We start from the raw sequence: 23309 nt of genomic DNA on the forward strand, positions 1-23309 counted from the left end.
GTAAATAGTCTAATTCGATAGGTCACATTCATGAAAGGGAAGGGGAGTGTAGTTACGACGTAAGGAACATATCCGATATAATTTGTGAAACGGTTATTCCATAACGGTCAACCAACACAACTTAAATTGTGTCACTATTGTATGCATGATATATATGTTTGTAAACAAAAAAACTTAACCTTCTTACACATGACACTTGTTTGTTTTGAAGAAGACGACCTTCAAGCTACGGGAAAGTCCCGTCAGCTGTCCTTCAACTTAGTCAACTTTCTATCGATACGATACTATGAGAGAGGTTTTCAAGAAATCTACTTTCACTTTAGCAGAGAGAAATATTATAGATGATTACGGCACATTGTATATAAATATAAATGTATTTTTTATAATGTTTGCTTATATATATAATTGTTACATAAAATGCATCTGAACTTTATACCTGACTTATTATTTCAACCATAGACCAACTCAAAGGATTCATGCAAATTATGTTCGATTGAGCCTCCTTATTAAATGGTACTTACCACACGGTGTAATGGGCGAAATCGTTACAATAAAAACAGTGCACATATTTTTTCTATTAACTTTTTTAAATTTTGAGGCCTCGTAAAATTACCTTTTTCAAAAACTTATTAGATATCAGGCCTTGTTTCCGCACTAATACACATGATCTATATATATATGTATTCAGACATTCTGTGGAGCTTTAATATAGATATAGTTACACGTATAAGGAAGTTATAAATAGCCAGATAACAAGTGCATATGACATACACTCTATTGAAAAACATCAGTTGTGCATAAATCGATTGACTATCATAATAACCTAATACACCTATTAAATGGATATTGTATTTAAATCAAGGTAAGTTGACTGGCTCTTGGATTTTAGTTATTTTGTGAATCGTTCAAGAAGTACCCGTTACTAAATTGCGTAGTAATATATTCATTATATATAAAAGGTCAAAATGATAAGCTATATATGATTATTGACCAATGATAAATTGAACAAGCTTCAACATATATGATCAACATATTTATCTTGATTTGTGTTTTATGACTGAATGAATGCAATGCGAATATAGTCTACGTTTTGTTCCATGTCAGACATAAACAAGGGGCTATTTCAAAACTTTATTGTTGTAAATAAAATGTATTGCCAGTTATCGATTGAAGTAAACAAGGTAACACAGATAAGTGTTTAACATAATTCAAATGTACACACAATTGTAATATTTATTTAATATATAAATAGTTCACATTTGAGATAACACATTCAGGACTACACAAAATAATTGAATACATAATGAAAATTCCTCGTCTCGGTACCTTCACACATGGTTCTGGAATAAAGATTATTAAGACAGTTTATATTCATCTGACATTAGCAATCTAAATTGCTATATTGAGATTATTCCAACATCTGCGTTCTACTGAGAGAGATAGATTCAGGTAGATTCGTTTACCTTTTAAGGAAGGAGTTGATACTCATTATTCATGCATACACGAAAAAGGGGGAGAATTGAAGGCTCGCGTAGTATTAGGTTTAAGTTTCAATAGCTCTTTGTGTTTTGTTTTTTACTTTATGTTTATTTCTAGAAAAGAAGAAAACTATGCGAACTTTGAATAAACGTAGCTGTGAAATGTCTGTTTTCAGTTTCAATATTGTAGTGCCATTTATATTTTGCAGTACCTTTATAGATACGTGAGATATATAGCGACTTAAATACTGCATACACATAATATGTTTATCCTTCAAAACTTTATTTTTCAATCGGGATCGTGATGTATTTTGATATTGTGTGTCATTGGTTTTGCTGTCTCCTTGGCAATTTCCTATCTGCACGGAATGAGAATGCCCGAATTAAATGCATTTTTACTTTTTTTTATTAAATGCATATGTATTTATTCATTCAATGCTATATATATAACTGTGTTATGTATTTTATACTTTTTCTTTCCTTTTTGTAGGCCAAGTTTATGAAGGCATCATGAACGATTAACATGGCATTGTTAAATGTGTTGCCTTCGTTAAATAAAAAAAATATTATGATTATTATACATGTTGGTACGTACCTTACCTCTTCTTTATTAATATTAAAATATAATAATGGTTTGAAAACCGATGTATACATAATATTGCGGGGTTTACATGTTAACTGTCATGGATAGTTGTGTATTAGTACAACAAAAGAAAAAATGAAACCTAATAACTTCTGTTCAAAAAAGTTGAACTCATCAAACCGAAAAAAGGCACACACAAATAAAACTAAAAACAACACACATGAAGAAATTTGCAGATATGAGAGTATTCTTGAAGATAATGTAAAAAAAATCGATTTGTGAATATAATTACGTATTGCGGGTTATTGTTGGTAATTTATTGAGGTGAATTTTCCAAACGTGCAGTGTTGATTTGTATGCTCTTTTTTCTAGACTTTTCAGTTTTTACTAAGATGTATTATTCTTTTTTATAAACTTTTCCTTTTTACAATATAAAACAACTGGCTTCGTAACCAAATAAAGAATAAATAGTAGAAACAAAGTTGTTGTCTTCAAGCTGCAGTATTAAACATTTCTCCCTTTTACCCTTTTACAAGACTATTCACAGCTCTTGATTTAATTAACAAATAAATCATTGTTGATTTCAATAAAAAAATATATAATTTATTCACATATAAAAATCATTGTGATTCTTTTTACCACAATTTTTTAAAGGGCACCGACTGTCACATTCGTCTTCGCTGATTTGACTCAAATGCTTATATGTTATAAATAACAATGTAAAACGTTTATACACATACAAACTATCAAAAGTCTAAAATAAATAATTTACAGGCATAGTCTCGACAAGATGTAGCTTCGTTTCGTTTTTATTGTAGTTTAGACGCCTTCACGTTAACTATCGAGTTGACCCCTGATTACCATCTAAGCGATGTTAACATAAACATAGATATAAATAGAATAAGCAACTCGTGCAATTGGATTTTCATAGGTATGTTTACTTTCATATAATCGATTAAAAATATATGTTTGTCTTTGTTTTTACCTCAAAAGAATGATTAATTTGTGGATCGAAGCAGTCAATCAAATGATTTACTTTTGTTTCACTTTCAATGTTGACATTCTCTGCCTTTAAATAACAGTGCACGGACAAAGCATGCGTTATTCTATCTCTAGATAAGTTATTAAAATGATTTTCTCATGAATATAGATTTAATGGGGTCGAATCATTCATTTGTAAGTGAATAGTTCATTATCAATATATTTTAGCTTAATTTGACAAAATTTGACCATTCAAGCTGCAAAGAACGACAATCAAAACCAAGGAGTAAACAAAGACTCATGAAAGTAAAACACATTAACAGCAACAGTTTGAAAAATAAATAAGAAACAACACGAACTCCACTAAAAACCTGGAGTGAAATCAGGTGCTCAGGAAGGGTTAACATTTCAAACTCTGTATACGGCACCCGTCATGTTATTTCTTTGTTCATTTCGGTAAAGATGGAAGGTTATTATGACTGAGGAAGAATATCAGATATGATTTCTGACACACTTTGTCAAAATGACTAATCAGCTCCTAATGGCGACCGTAACATTTCTTGAGTGATGACCTTTATTTGATTGATATATAGCCCTCTCTTGGCAACTTTTGATAAAGCAGTATCCCTCGGTCAACAAAATCAACGTACTTAGGGCTAGATCTAGAGTAACGTTTTAATTGATATACATATGCTGGTGCCGCTGGAATGTTGCCTCACAGAAATGGAAATTTGACTATAGGAAAATGAGAATCATCGCGTTTGTCATAAATTTGGTATTTAACCTACCACCAGTAGTCATTTCAAGACAGGGAAAGCGAATTATTATTTCGCTATTTCATGTTCATTAATGATTGTACAACAAAATAAAAACACACTTTTTTAGTACTAGTTTATCACGTAGCGAGTTCCCCTTTAATTTTACATTACAAAAGAGCGTGTTTAGTTTTGTTTTGATTGTCAATTAGACAACTCTCTACAAGAATTTAACTGATAGTGTTAACCTTTGGATTTCAACAATAAGCCACACCCATGCACAATGGTTAGTTTTGAAGCGATAAACGGATATGGTATCATACCCATTAAACACCAATGTTTACTGTATTTTTATTATCAACTTGTCTAAAATTTCATGTTGTTAGGTTTTTTTATTCAGAAATCAACTAATGATGCACAATGACAACTAATAATAAGAAAGAGGAGATAAATATTATCCGAATTCTAGTCGTAATTCATAAACACGTTACTGCCGTTCAGAGGAAATTAATAGAGCACCATATTACAAATATTGGCTTATCGTTTACACAACTGCTTAATAAGTATGGACATGAACTTTACCATTTATGTTATATCAAGTATAAATGCTGTCAATGTGGTCCTATTGACATTTTACCAAATCAACGAGTTCTAGCTCCGAGGGATTATGACATTCTTTTTGAGAAAGATAGTTCCAGTCGCATGGATCGTCACGTGCCAATACCATCTCGTAAATGCTGCAATTTTGCAAAATCTAACATCAGTCTTAACGATTTAGATTTCAGTTTGCTGACAAAAATTCTTTTACATTGTTGTAAGGATCTATTCTGGCAGTGCTGCCTTGAAGATAAACTGATAACTTTAGAACAGTTCCTAAATGACAACATACACAAGATATATCACATGTGGAAAACGAATATATCATGTTCATTATGCGAAAATGGGAAAGTTCCACCACCAAAGTCATTGTGTTTAAACGAAAATAACTGGAATTTTCTGTTTGTGTCGAAAGAAACCCCATTTTATCCGTCTTCATTTAAAGCAAAGAGTGGAATAGTACTCAGTGATCTTAATCCTGACCTTGCGTTTACGCTTATGTCAACTTTCTGTGATGTCATTGAAGCAATAGAGACATTAAGGCGCTTTCGGAACATATTTGCTCATCCTAACAATTTCAGATTAAAAACGAGTGAATTTGAAAAGGTATGGTCAGCCATAGAAAATGCTGTTTTACTCATATCAGATGTGTATGGACAGAAAAAAGAGGCTCAAGCTGAATTGTCGAGTGTTTGCAGTGCGTACTCAGAATTATCTGATGAAGAACTAACATCAAAAATACAAGGACTGATAAACAATAATGTGAGTTATTTTAGTTCAGAACATGGTTTTTTATCTAGATTTGCTCAAAAGACTTTGATTCACGCAAATGACTCTGTAGTAATTGATATGTTGACATCACATTAACTTACATAAGTTTCCTTATTCAGGTTGAACGTGACTCATTGGAAAAAATTTAATGATTAATTTTGAAATGTTGGTAGACAAACTTGGAACATTTTTATCTCAAATAATTTCATGCCCTATAGGACCTATGATTTCAATAAATCTCAATTGAAAACAAAATTCAAACCAATGCTTGCGTTGGATTAAAATTCAATTTTTATACTATTGCATGAAACAAACAAAAGAATTTTGGTAAAGGGGTCGTAAATTAGGCTTTAAATTTCTATATACATTATCTTTTAGTCCATACAAGCACAACGTATAGGTCAACTTGACCAAGATGTGAGCAGCATGAAAACTGAAATCAGAGAAATGAATAAAACAATAAGACACTTAGAACAAAGATCATGGCCAGAGCTTAAAGGTGATGTACTTACTGTTTTAAACATGTACTAGGAAGTTTAAGAAATAAATAATATGTAACAGATCGATAATGTCGTAATACCATTTCCGGTGTTGATTGTTAGTTTTGTCATGATCAAAAGCAATCACCTTTTGATTTTTGTCTGATATAATTTACAAAAAGAGAGGCATGTACTTCCAATCCTTCTGTTGCACCTAACATGCCTAAGAAGTACGCATCTAGTGTGTTGTTCTCTTTCACTTATTCGTTAGAATTCCTTGTATATGTTGTAGTGTTAAATGTGCAGTTGTAAATGTTTGATAAGTTTGTTTTTTCTATTTTTATTTTGACCATCGTGTTAGTTGTTTTTTTCTTTTGTATTATCTACTTGATTTGTTCTCTCTTTTTTTCAATCTCAAAAGTTTTTGCCTGTACTGATTTCGCTGTTTTTTTGTCTCTTATTTTTTAGAACGCTTTGAATGGTGTCTTCCTATATTTTGCATTCTGCTTAGGTTTAATAAGAAAAATAATTGTCTTATATACTAACACCTGTATCATATATAAACTGTTTTATTTGTGAATATTTGTAGGTAATGAGTTCCAGGTAAAGGTTACTTTAAATGATTCTACAACAACTATTCGATCGGCAATTGTTTATTTTTCAAAAGGTATTTATATTATCATACATATGAAATATATAATTTGTAATAAATAAATAAGTATAGGACACCATATAGATTTCAACAATGAGCAAAGCTCGTGTTATGTAAATGTAAATGACCTTAAATATTATGTAAATCAATAGCAAATTTGATGTTATGATATGAAATGTTTAACTTGTATAAAGAGTAACATAATTATAACTGCGAATAAGCATTACACTTTTGCATACCACAACAATATACATGATATAGAAAAGAAAGGCCAAAAAAAATACCAAAAGGACATTCAAACTCTAAAGTCGATTAAAAGCTGTCAACGCCAGGGCTACAAATACAGAGACAAACAGGTTATGCTATCCTCAAAGTTTTGTTCGTATTAAGTTTAATGGCATCCTGCAATGAGATGCAGAATATAAATCTATACTAAATATGTACATGATGTATTTATTGTCCTATTATTAGTACATTATGTATATATTTAGAATATAATACAAAGCAAAGAATACGTAGTGCCATAGTTACTAAAAGGCAAACATATTATTAACTTGTAACTGTTTTGTCAATGCAGATTTACCACGAAGAAACAACCTATCATTTGTAAACTTGAAGAAGAGTTTTTCTTGTGGTGTAAAGAGGCTTGTTATAGGCTCAGGTTTGTTCAGAAACCCTACCTTTGCACATTCATGAAGGAATATTTTTTTCATTAAGTCGTATTATAATGTTATATAATACAATGTGTGTCATACACCATCAGTCGTATGTTATCATACATAAAACATAGACACATTTAAATAATATAATTGTAATCTCATTACAAAATGGCTTTAATGTCTCAATTCAAAGGAAAGTATCGGTTCATGTAAAAATATTGTTTAAAATGTAGAGCATTGAAAAAGACCAATACTATTATGACTAATGCGATAGGATGGCTAAAAAAGCAATATTGGCAACGAACAGAAAATAGTGTATCCAACATAAACTATCGTCCACCAAATATTCGTATGTGGCTGCTTTTCATACCAATTTGGATTTTTGGATTTTTGCAAAATAATCATTTAAGGTCAAAATTTGCTGCAGTTAAAATTAAAGGGAAAGTAAATAAAACATAAGAAAACATATGAAATAGTTCAAGTGGTGTTGTAACTACTACAACGCTGTTCCAGTTTATAGTTTGTATATACGTATAAACAGATCTTAATCCTCTCTTATAGTCATGTGGAGTCTTTTTTAAAAATACAAAACTTTCGTTTGGCGTACACAATCATAAGTCTACTATCTTTCATGTGGGTTTTTTTTTGTTATTTTGGCTGGTAGAGGTTTCCTGACTTGGAGTATCAGTCACCCAGTAGTCACTGCTTCTGTATTAATTTAAATTATCAGTAATACGGTAATACTAATCAATTAATTGTTTACAAAATATTGATTTTTCCGAGATGCTAAGAACAAATATACCCCAGGAATATATTATACTTTAGTTGTATTTGTAAAAACACTTCCGTATTTTAAAGGGCTTTTCGTAGTTATTTTTTGTTTCTTAATTGATTTTACAATGATCAGTCTTTTGTTGACGAAAGGAGTGTCTAGAGTGCATTAATATATTCCACGTATATTTAATATGAGTATTATTTTTATTATAATGATGTATTTCTAGTTAGAATAATGTGAATATTATCTCGTATCGTATGTCATTTGTATTACGTCTGTACTTTAAGAACATCAGCATGTACACTGAGTTTATTTCATTTTTCAGATTACTCCGACTTACCGGACAACTTAACTGATGTGGAGACGGGTATAGTTGAAGGTATCTGTCATGTTTTTGTAGAAAACGGGTTGAAACAGTTTTTAAAAAAAATATATAATCAATTCTCAAACTATATACATGTAAATCTAATTGTATATATAAAAATCATACTGCACTGCTTCTTAGTTCAAAGTCAAGCACTTGCAAATGACATATATAATGATGATGCTATGTAGAATTTTACGTGTGTAACATGTGAAGCTGATTCACACTGCCGATCACATCAACTCGATGATCCCGACTGTACAAATTTACACGACCGAGCTCAACCAAATTGTTGATCGGGGCTGTTTACAACGTCTATCCGACCGCAATCCGACTGTACACAACCTTAACTCGACGATTCACGACTCCTAAATGACTCCATCACGACTCCATCTCGACAACAAACTGAATACTTATTCAAAAATTCCGATCAATTCATGATCTTTACTCGACTAACTAGATCAAATCAACTATTCACGATCTCAGTCTGATCACGACAGTACTAGATCGACCTGATAGTATATGGGTCGTAGGGTTAATCGGGATTGGTCGGGTATGTACAAATTTAATATAAAAACGTCCGAAATGTTTATTCTCCGTCACTTCGGAGTGGACATTTACTGTTACCCTTGACCGTCCGTACGTACGTCCAAACAATATAAGTTTCCGTTCTCTAATTTTATTTTGCCTCACCGTATACACATCGCTTATTACCACAAACAACATTTCAAAGGCGAATTTGGATGGTCGTTCTTGAGTAATGACCTTTATAAAGTTATAATATTTTATATGCTAGCTGGGCCATTATCAGTGTCCCATGGAAACATTCTCCGTTTATTTAGTTTTATTCAGTAGAAGGTCCGAGTAATATGATACACTTGAAATATCTATATTGAAATAAAGTAATTGGATGTGTGGGCAAGATGGTAAGAGCTCAGAGAGACAGGTTAACAGCTGTAATAGAGCTTGCAGATTGTAAAGAAGACGAACAAAAAGGAGTAGACAGCAAGGGGCTCCGAAAAATCTAGGTGAGACAGTGGCTGACACGACGACCACGGTTTTGGCAGGATGAAACAATTGCACTAACTCAACAAAAAGGAACCCAATGCGTATAAAGGTTCCTCATAGTAGACACTGCTATGCAATGGTAGTTTTGTTGTCCTTTTTTGAAATAACACCACAAAATGAGATTTGTCACTGGATTAGTACTTATGTTAGATATACATAAACTTTACTATTCCCTTTTCCGTGCTTTCTTACAAACAACGCGTACTGTTTGTGTCGTATATGTGTATATGTGCATAGTATGTAATCAGTATTCTTTTTTTATAAATTTGATATCCAGAACTTGAATGGTTAAAGATATTCATTTTCTTTTTACTGAATGTCAACAACCTGCATGTATTTACTAAAAAAGAGGGCAAAGATGTCACATATTTCCCCAAAATTTGACCCAAAGTAGAATTTCAATCCCAAGGAGTGATACTTTTTTTCTGAAACTGCTTGCATGTTTATATATACATTTATCAAGTGATCAAGAGTGCATTTCTTTCTAACCAAAACTTGTTAACAGAGGGACGAAATATACCAGAGGGACAGTCAAACTCATAAATCTAAAACAAACTGACAACGCCATTGCTAAAAATTAAAGACAAACAAAAAAACAATAGTACACATGACACAACATAGAAAACTAAAGAATAAACAACACGAACCCCACCAAAAACTAGGGGTGATCTCAGGTGCTCCGGAAGGGTAAGCAGATCCTGCTCCACATGTGACCCCGTCGTGTTGCTTATGTTATTAAAAATCCGGTAAATAGTCTAATTCGGTAGGTCACATTCATGAAAGGGAAGGGGATTGTAGTTACGACGTAAGGAACATATCCGATATCATTTGTGAAACGGTTATTCCATAACGGTCAACCAACTCGTGATGGCGTCCGTAAAATTTACGAAGGGATGATTTCAACTTCACAATTTGGAACTCTTGGTTTAATAGCTTCCTAGTGAGCAGTAACCCTCTTTCAAGAAAATCATGATAGGAAATGCAAGCACGGGAATATCGTATCAATTGGGAGATATATACCCCGTATGCAGGTGCTGCTGGAATGTTGCTACTTAGAAATGGAAAGTTCACAATTGGAAAGCTGAAATCATCTCTTCAACCGACCCTCATTGTCAATTTCTAGATGTAAGTCAAGATATGAAGCCGACTTAACTGTATCTGTAGTATCCTTTATCTCCAATTCGATGGGATAGATGCGTTCCACATAGTCACCAAATTTTGAATTGTTTAGTGAAAGAACGTCATCTATATAGCGGAAAGTAGAGGATATTGCTAACTTCTTATCTTTCTTACTAAGAAGTTCCTGCATGAAGTCAGCCTCATAATATTAAAGAAACAAGTCAGCAAGTAGAGGGGCACAGTTTGTTTGCCGTTTGTTATAGTTTGTTAAACGTTACAGAAGTAGAAACAAATGCATCGTTTAATCAGAGTTTGCTGATCCTGTTTGAACTGTCAAAAACGCAAACATCTTTTTATACCTAATTACACGGGGGAAATAGCCCTCGTACAAGCTGTTATAAACTAAGAGAAAATCTTTCCTCTATGCATCTTTAATTTTATTGGCAGTTCTTTTCAGTTGTGTTTTGTTTACTGACTACTTTCTGTCTTTTTCATGAAGTTGTCAGTTTATTTTCTACTTATGTTGAATGTCCCTTCGGAATCCTTCCTCTCTCTTTCACATGTTTTTATTTTATATTTCAGACCAGATAACTTCATATAGCCACCTTTCTGGTGAAAGCGAAGAAACAAAATCAGGTAAAGCAATATTATAATGCAAAACAACCAAATCAATAAATATTCGCAGATTGTCAAGGAAGTATAACTTTTCGGGAGGCACAGATTCCAGTTATTAATTTTTTTTAACATGAAGGTTGATATCATAAAGTATAATATAAGAAACAGGTGTAGACATATAGCTACTTGTTCTATACCTCTACCATGACAAACTCATGTGTAGCCAAAAAACAATGGTGTTCATATTACGTGTAGTATCTAAGTAATAAAGGTAAGCGTAATATATATGATGAAAAATATCATTTCATATTGTCCAAACATTTTGTCTTTACTTATTTTCATTTGTCTTTTAAGAGTTTGAAGTGTACATCGTGTTAAATTATCTGCAGCCTTACTTTGCAACATATAGTGAATTTTGTTGTAGATAATGATACTTCCGAATTTGGTTATAGCAGTTTGGAAGAAGACTCGCAGGATGATTCTGGTATATCTTATCATCAGTTTAATGATAAATCAAAATCAACATCATAAAAAAAATCCGAAAGCAACCAATCCTAAAATATTCATTATATATTATTTTTTTCTGTATACTGCACATTTTGCCCATTATTGTTTATTCTGTAAATCCGATCCAGACCCTCGCCATGATTTGGAGAAGATATCACTACTGCTATAAACATCATAATGGTACCGCCCACCAAGTGGTCAGACAACAGTAGAATACATGAATTTGCATTAAATAATTAGTTGATAAATTGTTAATCTTTATATATATTTAAAAAAGAATGACATTAAGATTTTACACTGTACAATTACTAACCTTATGCGATATGGCAGGTGTTCCTGTTGGAAATGCTAACCATTCTTACGGAGATGCAATTCATTTCAACAAATCAGTACAAGAAAAAAAAACTTATCCTAACATACCTTAATGTTTAGTTTAGCTTACAAACACAATACAAAAAACCATACCTACATCAAGCAGGTCAACAATAATTGTACACCTTTTATGGTTTTTTTGTGTTAATGCAGACGATGGAGATAATGATCTTTTACGCTGTGGTACTTGTGGTGAAGAGTTCAAATCTCTAAAACGATTTAAGCATCATAAAAAGTTTCACGTGGTGAGTAAATGTTTAACTGCGATTAGCATTATGTTTTGATTATTAAATAACAAGTGTGTGATTGGTCTGATCAAAATTAGTGTATCGATTTTGTTCAAACTATAGACTTAGGATATGGTAAATTATATTTCGATTCAGAGAAAATTTTAATGAGTCCGCAAATTAAGTACACGAAAGTGACTAAAATTTTAAACCAATGCAAAGAATATTGAAAACTAAATCAAGTTTAGAAACTTTTAGCTGGAAAAAATGTTATTTAACTCAACTATTCTAATAGTTAATCAGTCCAATGTCAATTTTTCTTACCACGATGATCATGAAACTACCAGTGCCAACCTTTTTTTTAAATTTAAATATCCTATTTGACTAATAACACTTATGATATTTTTCTACAGAACTGCATGTTCACACAATTTTGCAAGGTGAAAACATGTCTACAGCTTGGCAAATAATTAAAGAAATTCTCAACAGCCTGTATCGGTCTGCATAATTAATAGAATGAAGGTGTAAACGTTCGAAAATACATTTGTGTCTTAGAATTTCTTACAAAAAGGTACAATCTTTTTGTGGAATATTGAAGGCCCTGAACAGGACCGTTGATAAGAGATATTTTCTGCCCTAAAGGCATTTCCAAAGCCTTGTTTCCTCGTCACTTGTCAGGATCCTTGTGACCCGAGGTTAACCGTTTCTAGTTTAGTTTACTTACGTCGTTGACGTCATTTTCATGGGAGACAATGTATGTACAAATCAAGAATTTGATAACGTGTTACCCAATAGAATTGTGTATGATACGTATATCTAAGGTATAGTAATTATAATCATCACCTGATCTCCCTGTACAATAAAGGAAACAACGTAATCATGCTAAACAAACTCTATAAATGTAAAGTGAGTAATTAGTACAAATAAACTATTTTGATTATATTATTTGGAAGCCCGATAATAGAATGGTGTCTGTATACAATAACTCTATCCATACCAGTAACAGTACGTTTTAATACAAATAGTAATTTTTCAACTATAATGTCTTTTTTTTTAAAGATAAAAGACCTGGATTTGAGACGTCAAAAAGGTATGTATATGTAGCTATAATTTTTCTTTTGTTTATTATTAACTATTAACAAACGTTGTTGAGCTTTTGTGATCAGTCATTGGTTTTGGCGAAGTTTGTATGAACCTGTATTTAGTTTTCTATGTTTAGTTAGGTAGATTGTTTATTTCGATATTTCCCTTTTCAAAACATGACGGTGTCCATAGGATTATTGGTTTAAGCATACCTTCGTTATCTTCCGCTTATCTTATAAAATTGATAATCAAAAATATGGATTGTCAATAAGGCAATGTCAGATTTTTCTATTATTGATGATTAATGATTAAGTGGTGGTAGATTAGCGTCCAGTGACACATATTGCATGTATGTTACACATCAACAATAAATACAATTACTTTAGAAATTATGACTTTAATTTGAGCTTTATTATGTTTATAACACTTTCAATCTTGATAAATATTAAATCAATTTTTAAAACATAAAATTGGCTTCCTCGCGAAAGTCATAGTGAACTGTATAATAAAATATGACGTAAATTCTCAGCTTATGTTTACGCTAATCAATTGAATTATTTTGGTTAAGCTATAACTTTTTACTGTAAGGAATAATTTGGATTTTTACTTAACTTATTTGTTATCCTCAATTTAAGATATAAATACCAGATTAACTATAAACGGATTGCCAAGAAACATAGAGGAGGAAATTGTTAAATACAGCGATAAAATTCGTTCATTCAGAACCAGAGATAGATCGACTGCCAAAATACAGATAATTGATGAAACTCTCGGAAGTTTGATTATTTGGACGAAGATTTCTGTTGCTGTTTTCAAATCAAAGGACTTATTTCTGAGAGCTCTAAAAGAATTTTTAGACAAAACATTTTCCTACTTTCCGTTAGAAGATGACAATGATATTGATATGACAGTTTCAATACAAATAGATGAGGAAGAAATAGATGGTAAGTGTATATTTATAAAAAAAAAAAAAGATGTGATATAAGTTCCAATGAGACAATACTCTATCCAAGACACAATGTTAAAAAGGTTAACATTCATAGATCAAAATACAGCCTTGGCTCATACCGAACAGCAAGCAATAGTGTATAAAAAGTTGACAGTATAGATCATATTACGGCCCTACAATGACTAGTGTAAACCAATAAAAGCAGGAAAATCAACGGTCTAAAATATATTGAAAAAGGTGAAACGAGAATAACTAATGAACAACATCAACAAACTTTAAAAGCCCTTACAACAAGCTCCTGACTACGTTATTTAAAAAAATCGTCCGTCAAAGGTTGAGATGACTTATATATATACAGAAAAGAAGATGTGGTATGATTACCAATAAGACATTCTCCGCAAGAGACCAAATGACATAGAAATTAACAACGTTAAGTCACCGTTCGGCCTTCGAAAATGAATAAAGCCCATACCACATATTCAGCTATAAAAGGCCCCAAAATGACAAATATAAAACAATTCAAACGAAAAAAAATAATAGCCTAATATATGTATAAAAAAATGAACAAAAAACGAAGATGTAACACATCAACAAACGACAACCACTGAATAAATGATCCTTCCTGACGTGGGAGTTACTTGGAGTGAATGTATGCATTTTAATATCTGTTGGTACTAAACATGATGCCGATACGTTAACAAAGAAATCAGAATTAACTTAATTCAAGAACTAATAAATAAAAAAAAAGAAAGAAATATATTGTTATTATAGATGAAACATTCATTATTGTCATATAAAAAGCAAACTAGAGTAAAATCTATTTATCAGAGAAACCTATCGACTAATAAACCTATAGTAGACACAATAGACAATATTTATTCCTTGATAGATACTTTCTTTTGTTTTGTTTCGATGGTTACAATTATACTCTTATAAGCTTAGTCCTGGTTGCGTTTACGAATATGATCCCTGTCAAATCAATTTCGTTTCTAGTAGTGACTTAACTGGAACCTCAAATTATTTTAAGATGTAGTATTCATGGCAACGCGTTAATCATCTATTTATTAATTAGTCCTTTAGCCCTAATACTTATTTAGTACATCAAGTCTAATACACTTTGATTCGAGCGCCACTGATGTGCTTCTAGCATACTAAATATTAAGCCTAGTATCGTTATTGTTTTTTTTTCCTTAACAGTAGACGACATGGGTGACTTCTTTCGTTGTGGAATTTGTTCAAAAGAATTCTATGCATTAGCTGCATTTGAGTACCATAAAAAGAACGTATGTGGTCGAGGGGCTTCCAAGAAACAATCGGAATCATTTGCTGAAGGTAATTTATGTCATAAATAGCTGTTTCAGATACATACATATTCAATTATTAGTGTGTCATTATGACTAATTGATCATAGCAACTGCATCCTAAGTCGATAAACAAATATTTTCTATAATTATGAACATATCACTCTTTTTTAAATCAAAAGGATAATCTTATAAAAAGAAGATGCAACTGAGACAACTCTCCATAAGACACCAGACATTAACAATTATAGGTCACCATACGGACTTCATTATATAAAGCAAAGCCCATACCGCATAGTCAGATATAAAACGCCCAGAATGACAATGTAAAACAATTCAAACGAGAAAATTAACGGCTCTTATTCATGTTTCATTGTTGTTGTATCATTTTAGGAGATTTCAATACTATTGATGAAAATGATGGAAAACGGACTTCAGGCCGGAAATCTAAATCTCGAAAAACCAAGGAAAGTAATAATGCTCAACGTAATACAATCAATATAACGAATAATAGAGAGATTAAAGCTGTAAACACTCGTTATGATTTGCCGAAAGATACGTCTAGTATACAGCCATTAAGAAATCCCCTTAATGAGCAACGTTTGCAAATGTATCAACATGCAGACACTAAGGTTGATATGAGCGCTTCTATGTTTAATGACCAGCTGCTGTCTATGCAACAGGTAGCTGGATTTGAAGATAATGTAACCTGTGATGAATCGAACACAAGCATGGGGTATCATGATATTAAAGAGTTACAAAGGGGAAAATGTGTACAACAAATAACAGATGAAAAAGTCAGTAGTGCTCAACACAAACAAGTCGAGGAAGATGATAGCAGTGACGACAAATGCGATGTCAACATACCAGGTGTTACTGTAAAAGATGTATTAAAATTCCTGATCAGAACTTTTGGGGGTGGATGTTCATTCGACGAATTTATGAGAAGGTGTAACCTCTTCCCTATGGATGCCAATATTTGTGGTTGGTTTAAAAAACATAAAAACAGCTTCAATATTTTCTGGGATGAAGAGGATATTTTATTCATTCAACCATACTACCCAAATATACAAACGTGTGCACGTTGGAATAGCACAAAATCACCTGGGAAGTGTGACAATTTGGACTGTCAAGGTTTCCATATCTGTATGCGCTTCGTCAAGGATATATGTCGGGATACAAATTGTCATTTGTCGCATACTTTCAGCAGTCAACACAATCTTCAACTGAAAGATAAACTAAGTATTTCTGATTTCAGCGAAAATGATATTAAGGTAATCCTAAACTGTGCTTTCCCTTCATTGTGTGTTGATTATATGTACAACAACGGTTGTAAAGTAGTAGACTCAGAGAAGAAATGTCCACAACTTCATCTTTGCGCACACAAATTACGTGGGGATTGCCCAAACCCGTGTAAATTCAATAAATCCCACTCTATTGAAGATTTACATAATAAATGGTTTTTGAAATCATGCCACATGGATGAGTGTCCAGAAGAACTAATATTTGAAACCATACACATCCCTTCCAGAGATCCCAAAGATGATGACGAACAATCTAATAGCTCTGATTGTAGCCAAGACGAATCTGATATTTACGATTTGGATGCTAATATATATGAAAGTAGAACAAATATTGGTTTCAAATATGAACTTCAGCATGACTCATTGAAAATCGAACCAGATCTTAACCAAGACGAAGGTGATATTGATGATGCAGATGATTATACCTTTGACAGTAGTTTTCATCGTAAAGAATATTCTGAAGAAACTGCACCAAGGAAACCAAAGGATTCCGACCTTCTTCAAGGTGAAGCTGATACTGAAAATGCACGTGTATGTAGTGTAGATCGTCTCTTAGGTTTTAAAGAACGTCAATCTCCTGTTTCGTTACGGGATGATAGGAAAATATCTCTATTCAGCCAAGACGAACTTGCTATTGAAGAGAGCTTTACAAGTAGTAACAATGACGAACTTAATGAACAACTTGCAATTGCTCTATCAATAGACGATAATTCATATGAAAGTATGTTCGGCCTTGATGCTGAAACCAGGACTATCGATGATAAAAAGGAGACAAAGAAAATGCATCATCGATTTAACATGACTGAAATTTCCAAAAACATCCTTCAATCTACCATTAGGGAATCCCTCGATCTTTCAGAAACCGAAACTAAATCTCTCCCAAGCAACTCTGTTCATGACAAAGAAAGTCCGTCGACGCCATTAAAACAGGAACCACACAATCTTAGTTTACCATTAAACGTTTTAGATTCATCGGTTAAACCGACCCCGAAGCCACCCTATGTAGATCCATCTAGACCCTATTATCAAGAGAGGCGTTTGTATTTAGTAAAAGAGCAATCCGACAAAACAAAGATATGTGAATTCGTCACAAAAGACAAGTGCACGAGACGATATTGCAGATATCATCATATTCCAAGTGAAATGCCTTATCTCTGGCAAATCAATATGTATGGAAGATGGTTGTCGTTTGCTGTGGTAGAGAATGAGACGATAGAAAAAGCATTCTGTGATTTGCAGGGCATTTTTGCAACCACGGTAAGCATGTTATTTTATCTAAGTTATGTACAAATATGTAACGGCAATGCTACGGTAATTATCAACACAATGAATCTATTCATTTATTTTTTTATTGTCAGGTATCAAAATATGCTAGAAAAATAACAAATAAAACCTCGGAGCGAATGAGATAAATACATTTTTGTCTAGCCTAAACATTTAATATTTTTTTCAAATATTCAATTATGGACATAAACCTGTAACACAACAGCACGAGCTCGAGAACATCATTTATCTAAATATTATTTAAACGTGCATTCCTCGATAATCATATTAAATAAAAGCGAACATCTTTTTCAGGTGAAATACTACCGTAACATATACAGTTGTCACATCTGGTTTAACAAAATGTATGCAATCATCTATGAAGTTGAGGGTCAGGCAGCAGATAACGAAGAACAGTGTAAGATACGACGTTTAACTACAGCATCCTTTATTGAAAGGGACCCGACTGTTAGCTCTTTTCTAACAAATTGGAGGTGGTACTGGAAAAATTATGAAAATCAATGGATTAATTACGAAAGGGTAAGAGTTTTTCAAATGTTTCGAAAACAGAATTTTAACTTTGATTTACATAATTGATTTTGCGTGATCGGTTATATATCACTTTGAATGATGAGAATGAAGGCAGTTTGGGCGGGTTGTTGTCTCTATAACACTTTCTAATTTCCATTGTCAATTTTACCAATAAATCAGATCAAACATAGACAGGAATAAAAAAGAGGAATAAACAAACAATATTCAAAACATTACTTAATAAAAAACAAACGAACTAGCAACACAAAACTAACCAAATATCGTGGATGACATTACAGTTACTCCAAGAGTGATGTCAGGCTTGTTTACCTCGTTATTTCCATCAAGCTCTCTATCATAACTGATACGATCATGGAATCATTGACACATATATCATCGGCATTGCATATGACATAAAATAAAAAAAATTAAAAAAATCCTAGTTCGTAATTAAACTCATCAAAAATACCATGAAGGAAATTCTATATTTGCGGTAGACGCGCGTTTCGTCTACAAAAGACTCATAAGTGGCGCTGAAATAAAAAAAAATAAAAAAAGGTGTATACCATTGTCTCAATAAGTTGAAAAACAAAATCCATTTTTTACCACATCGTTTGTTTGTTGTAAACTTCTTGGATAGAGGTACTATGAGTAGATAAGCACTCACATGTTTTCTTGTATAACCTTATCCAGACACGCTCGTTAATAAATAGTTTGAAAGTTAAGTCTTCTTCCAAACAATGTCCATAGACATGTACCGTCACGTGGAAAAGACACTATTGAACAATCATTTTGTTAATAAAGTTTGTTCTTTTTTTATTATTAGGATGCATTTTTGTTTACACTGGAAAAAAAGTATCTCACTGAACAGAAGACATATATATTCTTCAGGGAGAACTTTACTTCAAAGTTTAAAATAGACTTCCTGAAAATGACTCAGGTTAACCTTGATACAGGCAAAGTCAGAGACATCATTCGACGCCCTCTGTTCGTATCAAGATATGATGTGCAGCAGGATAAGTTGTAAGTAGCGCAATGTGTACCAAGTCAGGAATATAACAGTAACTGTTGTTCTCCATCGTTTGATGTATTGTATCATATGATTTTGCCATTAAATTATGGACCTTCCGTTTTGAGTTTTCCTCGGAGTCCAGTATTTTTGTGATTTTACTTTTTGTCTCTATTCCTCAATATTTATATTTAGTCTCGATTGGTCCTTAAATAATTTTTATGTAACTTCATAAAATCCCGGAAGCTCTTTTGTCAGTGCTGTAGAAAGTTTGTTCTTTGTTTTTACTAAACGAGAGACGACGGCGCCTCATTTGTTTTAAAATAAAATGGAAAACAATACGTCCATAAGACATCAATACATTTAGAATTTCTACCTAATTTAGAACTGATTCAAAATGAATTTCGTATATATTATTGATAGTTTGAATGACGGATAAGCTTCCATTTTTTTTCTAGACAGTAATAAGAAAAAACAATTTATGATGATATATATGCTATTTTTTTCATCCTCGCTACTGTCAGTAAAAGAGGGACGAAAGACACCAAAGGGACAGTCAAACTCGTAAATCCAAAACAAACTGACAACGCCATGGCTAAAAATGAAAAAGACAAACAGAAAAACAATAGTACACATTACACAACATAGAAAACTAAAGAATAAACAGCACGAACCCCACCAAAAACTAGGGGTGATCTCAGGTGCTCTGGAAGGGTAAGCAGATCCTGCTCCACATGCGGCACCCGTAAAACATACCCATGATACAAAGATATGTACGTCATAATTATGAAATTAAAACTTTCTATTACATATCCGACCTATCTCGCTAGCATTAAATCTCCCTTTTACACAAACAGTTTGACTGCGATTCAGAAATAACGTCACCTGAAATTCTTCCGCAAAAAAACACTTGCTTTATAGATATAGGAAGATGTGGTGTGAGTGCCAATGAGACAACTCTCCATTTAGTCTATATTGTCGTTTGAAAATTATAAATACACAGCTGTGTACCGTTTGAAAAGGGGCGGCTCTCGTAGGTAGTCATGATCGTAAATATTTCCTCTCGTCGATCAAAAGGGGACAGCATAGTCAACCCCAACATTCGAAAACAGTTTTTGTGTATGAACTATTGATTTTTTTCCTCGTCCCGAACCTACATAAAAATATTTGCTACTGAACGTTTAACAAATAACAATTAGTCAATAACTCTCCCTTCCAACACGTGTCGACTGTGCTTTGCAATAACTATAAAAATTACAATTTTATAAATTACCTTACTGTACTAGTTTTTGAAATAATCTATCTTAAAACAACTAAATTTATATTTTTTCAGTCCAGAAAATATTCCACTCCCTACAGTAATGCATGCACCAAAACCACCACATTTCTACAGTTGGGATTATTCTAATGACTTTGAGTTCGTAGAACTTGACACGAAGGAGGAAGAATACAGAGAGGTGTTTACCTCATTGCAGGAGTCTATGAGTTCTTCTCGGTTTGAGTTCAGCATAATATATAGAATTCAGAATCGTAAATTATGGAGTGAATTTGAGACGTAAGTTTAATTAACGAGCAACACGACCGCTTATGAAACATATCAGCAAAAGTATATTGTATTTGCAACATTTTATGTACGTTTCCTATTTACTAGTTTGTTAGGAACGAACCATCCGAGAAGCATCTTTAACATAATCATGATAATACAGCTTTGCATTTTCAATTACTATACTTCATACTTGAATTTGAAATTAAAGTGTGTTACACATCATGCAAATGACCATGCAGTCGTGCGGATTTGGCGGTGTTCTTTGTGATCTGTTTATATTTTAAGATAATATTAGGTATAACAAAAAAAAGGAAAATGATGATAAAAGCTTCATTATTGTCACAAATTATATTTAGAACAACAAAAACAATAAATATTAATGTTAATTAAATTAAATTAGTATCTTAGAAAATTAGTGAAAAATAGATGCGGACCTGTCTGTATATAATTTTTCATCTTTTGGGTTAGTGAAATCATAATGATTGTGGAAGGCATTCATGGAATATCATTATGTGCCGCTCTTCTAATATGAATTGTGTATATATTTTAGAAAGAAGAAGCTAATGTTAGCTGACGTTGAACAAGATGGTAGAAGTCGTGATATTGGAGAAAGACATTTATTCCATGGTACTGATTCATTGGAAACCTGTTATGGTATCTGCACAAATAATTTCGACTTCAGAACCAGTGGTCGCAATGCAACCATGTATGGCCAAGGCTCATATTTTGCCGTCGATGCAGAATATAGTCATAGTTACACAAAAGCAAATACATCTTCGGATAATCGTATTATGTTTAGATCCAAAGTCCTTGTCGGTCAATTCACAAAAGGTGACCCTTCTCTTCGACGGCCTCCGGAAATTCCTGGTCAGTTTCACAAGTTATACGATTCATGCGTTGATGATGTACAAAATCCACAGATTTTCGTAGTGTTCGACAGGAACCAATGTTATCCGGAGTACCTGATCATGTACAAAGACAGAGAAACAATAAGTCAAACAAGCAGCCATTCCGTGACTCATCCACTTTCTGAAGAAAAAGTGTCTTCATCACAGGAAGGGGATTCACGAGAGGGTCAATCTATTCCAGGAAGTAAAAGCTCTTCGGAAAAATCAAAAACTGCTATAAGGAAACCAAAATCGGTTTCTAAGCACCTTTAAATTAACATTGAAAGAGAACGTGAGAGATAATATACAACTTGTGATAAAATAGATTTTATCGAGCATACAAAACTTGCACTGTGTGAAATGTTACATTATATTGAACATTGTAAATTGAATTTATTTTCCAATAATTTCTGTACATAGCGTAAACGTATTTATACTTTCTTACATTCTCAACAAATATAACTACTCGTATATACCACTATCTTTGAATAATTCATAGTCCAGCACATCTTAACTTAGTTCTACAAGTTACTCTATAATATTTGGATTCCTTTAAAAGAGAACAGATTCTGAAATGTTTTATCAATATAAAATTACTGTATCAGCATTGTGTTAATTGTAATTTGATTTGATACACATGTAGATTTATTCATTTATTTTACGCGGTCAACCCAGTTAATGTAGTCTCTTGTACAGTATAAGTTTAACTATATAGATAGTAATGGAAAGGATGCAAGCGCTTCCAAGACTACACTTATTGTCACATTTTTTTTCAATCTAGATTTCAGATGTTTATAAGCTATGACTTTGATAAGTTAAAAATGAGTGCTGATCATTTTTTTTAGGAGTATGAAATATAAAAATTATGAAAAATTGCATTGCAAACTCTCTCATTCCTATAGTTCATGGATATGTTGTAAGATTTTTATTGCATCTTTATGAAAATAAGTAGATGTGGTATGATTGCGAATGAGCCAACTACACGTAAAAAGTAAAATCACAAAAATACTGAATTCAGAAGAAAACTCAAAACGGAAAGTCCCCAATCAAATGGCAAAATCAAATGACAAAACACATCAAAGGAATGGACAACAACTTTCATAATATTTAACTCGTACAGGCATTTTCAAATGTAGAAAATGGTGGATTGAACCTGGATTTATAGCGCTAAACCTCGCATGTACACCACGCACAGTAAAACTTAAATCCGATTTTAGAATAAGCAAAATGAAAATGATACATGCATAAAATCTTGTTGGTGAGCTATTGTTTGGAAGACATTCATGATGGACATACCAATTTGGTTTCGGGTACAGTTACGCTGTTCTATCTTTATCGGCTCGGTGTAACAAAGACTTGTATGTACTTAGTCGATTGCGTGTTGGTTGTTTAACTTCCAGTAGAAAGTACTTCATGATGTTCATGACAAAAAAG

General features: G+C 32.6%; 1 protein-coding gene across 1 annotated transcript; it reads left to right on the forward strand.

The window, feature by feature from the left end:
• Nucleotides 1-735: 735 nt before the first annotated feature.
• Nucleotides 736-22482, forward strand: LOC134691368 (uncharacterized). The gene is made up of 19 exons (XM_063551874.1): nt 736-862; nt 1969-2065; nt 2880-2992; nt 4198-5156; nt 5544-5664; nt 6234-6311; nt 6874-6957; nt 8056-8109; nt 10864-10917; nt 11321-11380; nt 11929-12020; nt 13062-13092; nt 13721-14029; nt 15232-15366; nt 15729-17896; nt 18218-18442; nt 19260-19456; nt 20776-20997; nt 21539-22482. Exons 4-19 carry the CDS (start codon nt 4218-4220, stop codon nt 22146-22148), a joined length of 5379 nt encoding a protein of 1792 aa, XP_063407944.1. The 5' UTR covers nt 736-862; nt 1969-2065; nt 2880-2992; nt 4198-4217; the 3' UTR covers nt 22149-22482.
• The last annotated feature ends 827 nt before the right edge of the window (nt 22483-23309 follow it).

The sequence above is a fragment of the Mytilus trossulus genome, chromosome 11 (genome assembly GCF_036588685.1).
Source record: "Mytilus trossulus isolate FHL-02 chromosome 11, PNRI_Mtr1.1.1.hap1, whole genome shotgun sequence".
Lineage (NCBI taxonomy): Eukaryota > Metazoa > Mollusca > Bivalvia > Mytilida > Mytilidae > Mytilus > Mytilus trossulus.

What these genes read in the sequence shown, in the direction of transcription:
- LOC134691368 (XM_063551874.1), top strand. Translation starts at nt 4,218, where the DNA reads ATGACAACTAATAATAAGAAAGAGGAGATAAATATTATCCGAATTCTA. An exon ending in GAGGCTTGTTATAGGCTCAG is followed by an intron (nt 6,958 to 8,055) that starts GTTTGTTCAGAA and finishes TTCATTTTTCAG; the next exon opens with ATTACTCCGACTTACCGGAC. An exon ending in AAGCGAAGAAACAAAATCAG is followed by an intron (nt 10,918 to 11,320) that starts GTAAAGCAATAT and finishes ATTTTGTTGTAG; the next exon opens with ATAATGATACTTCCGAATTT.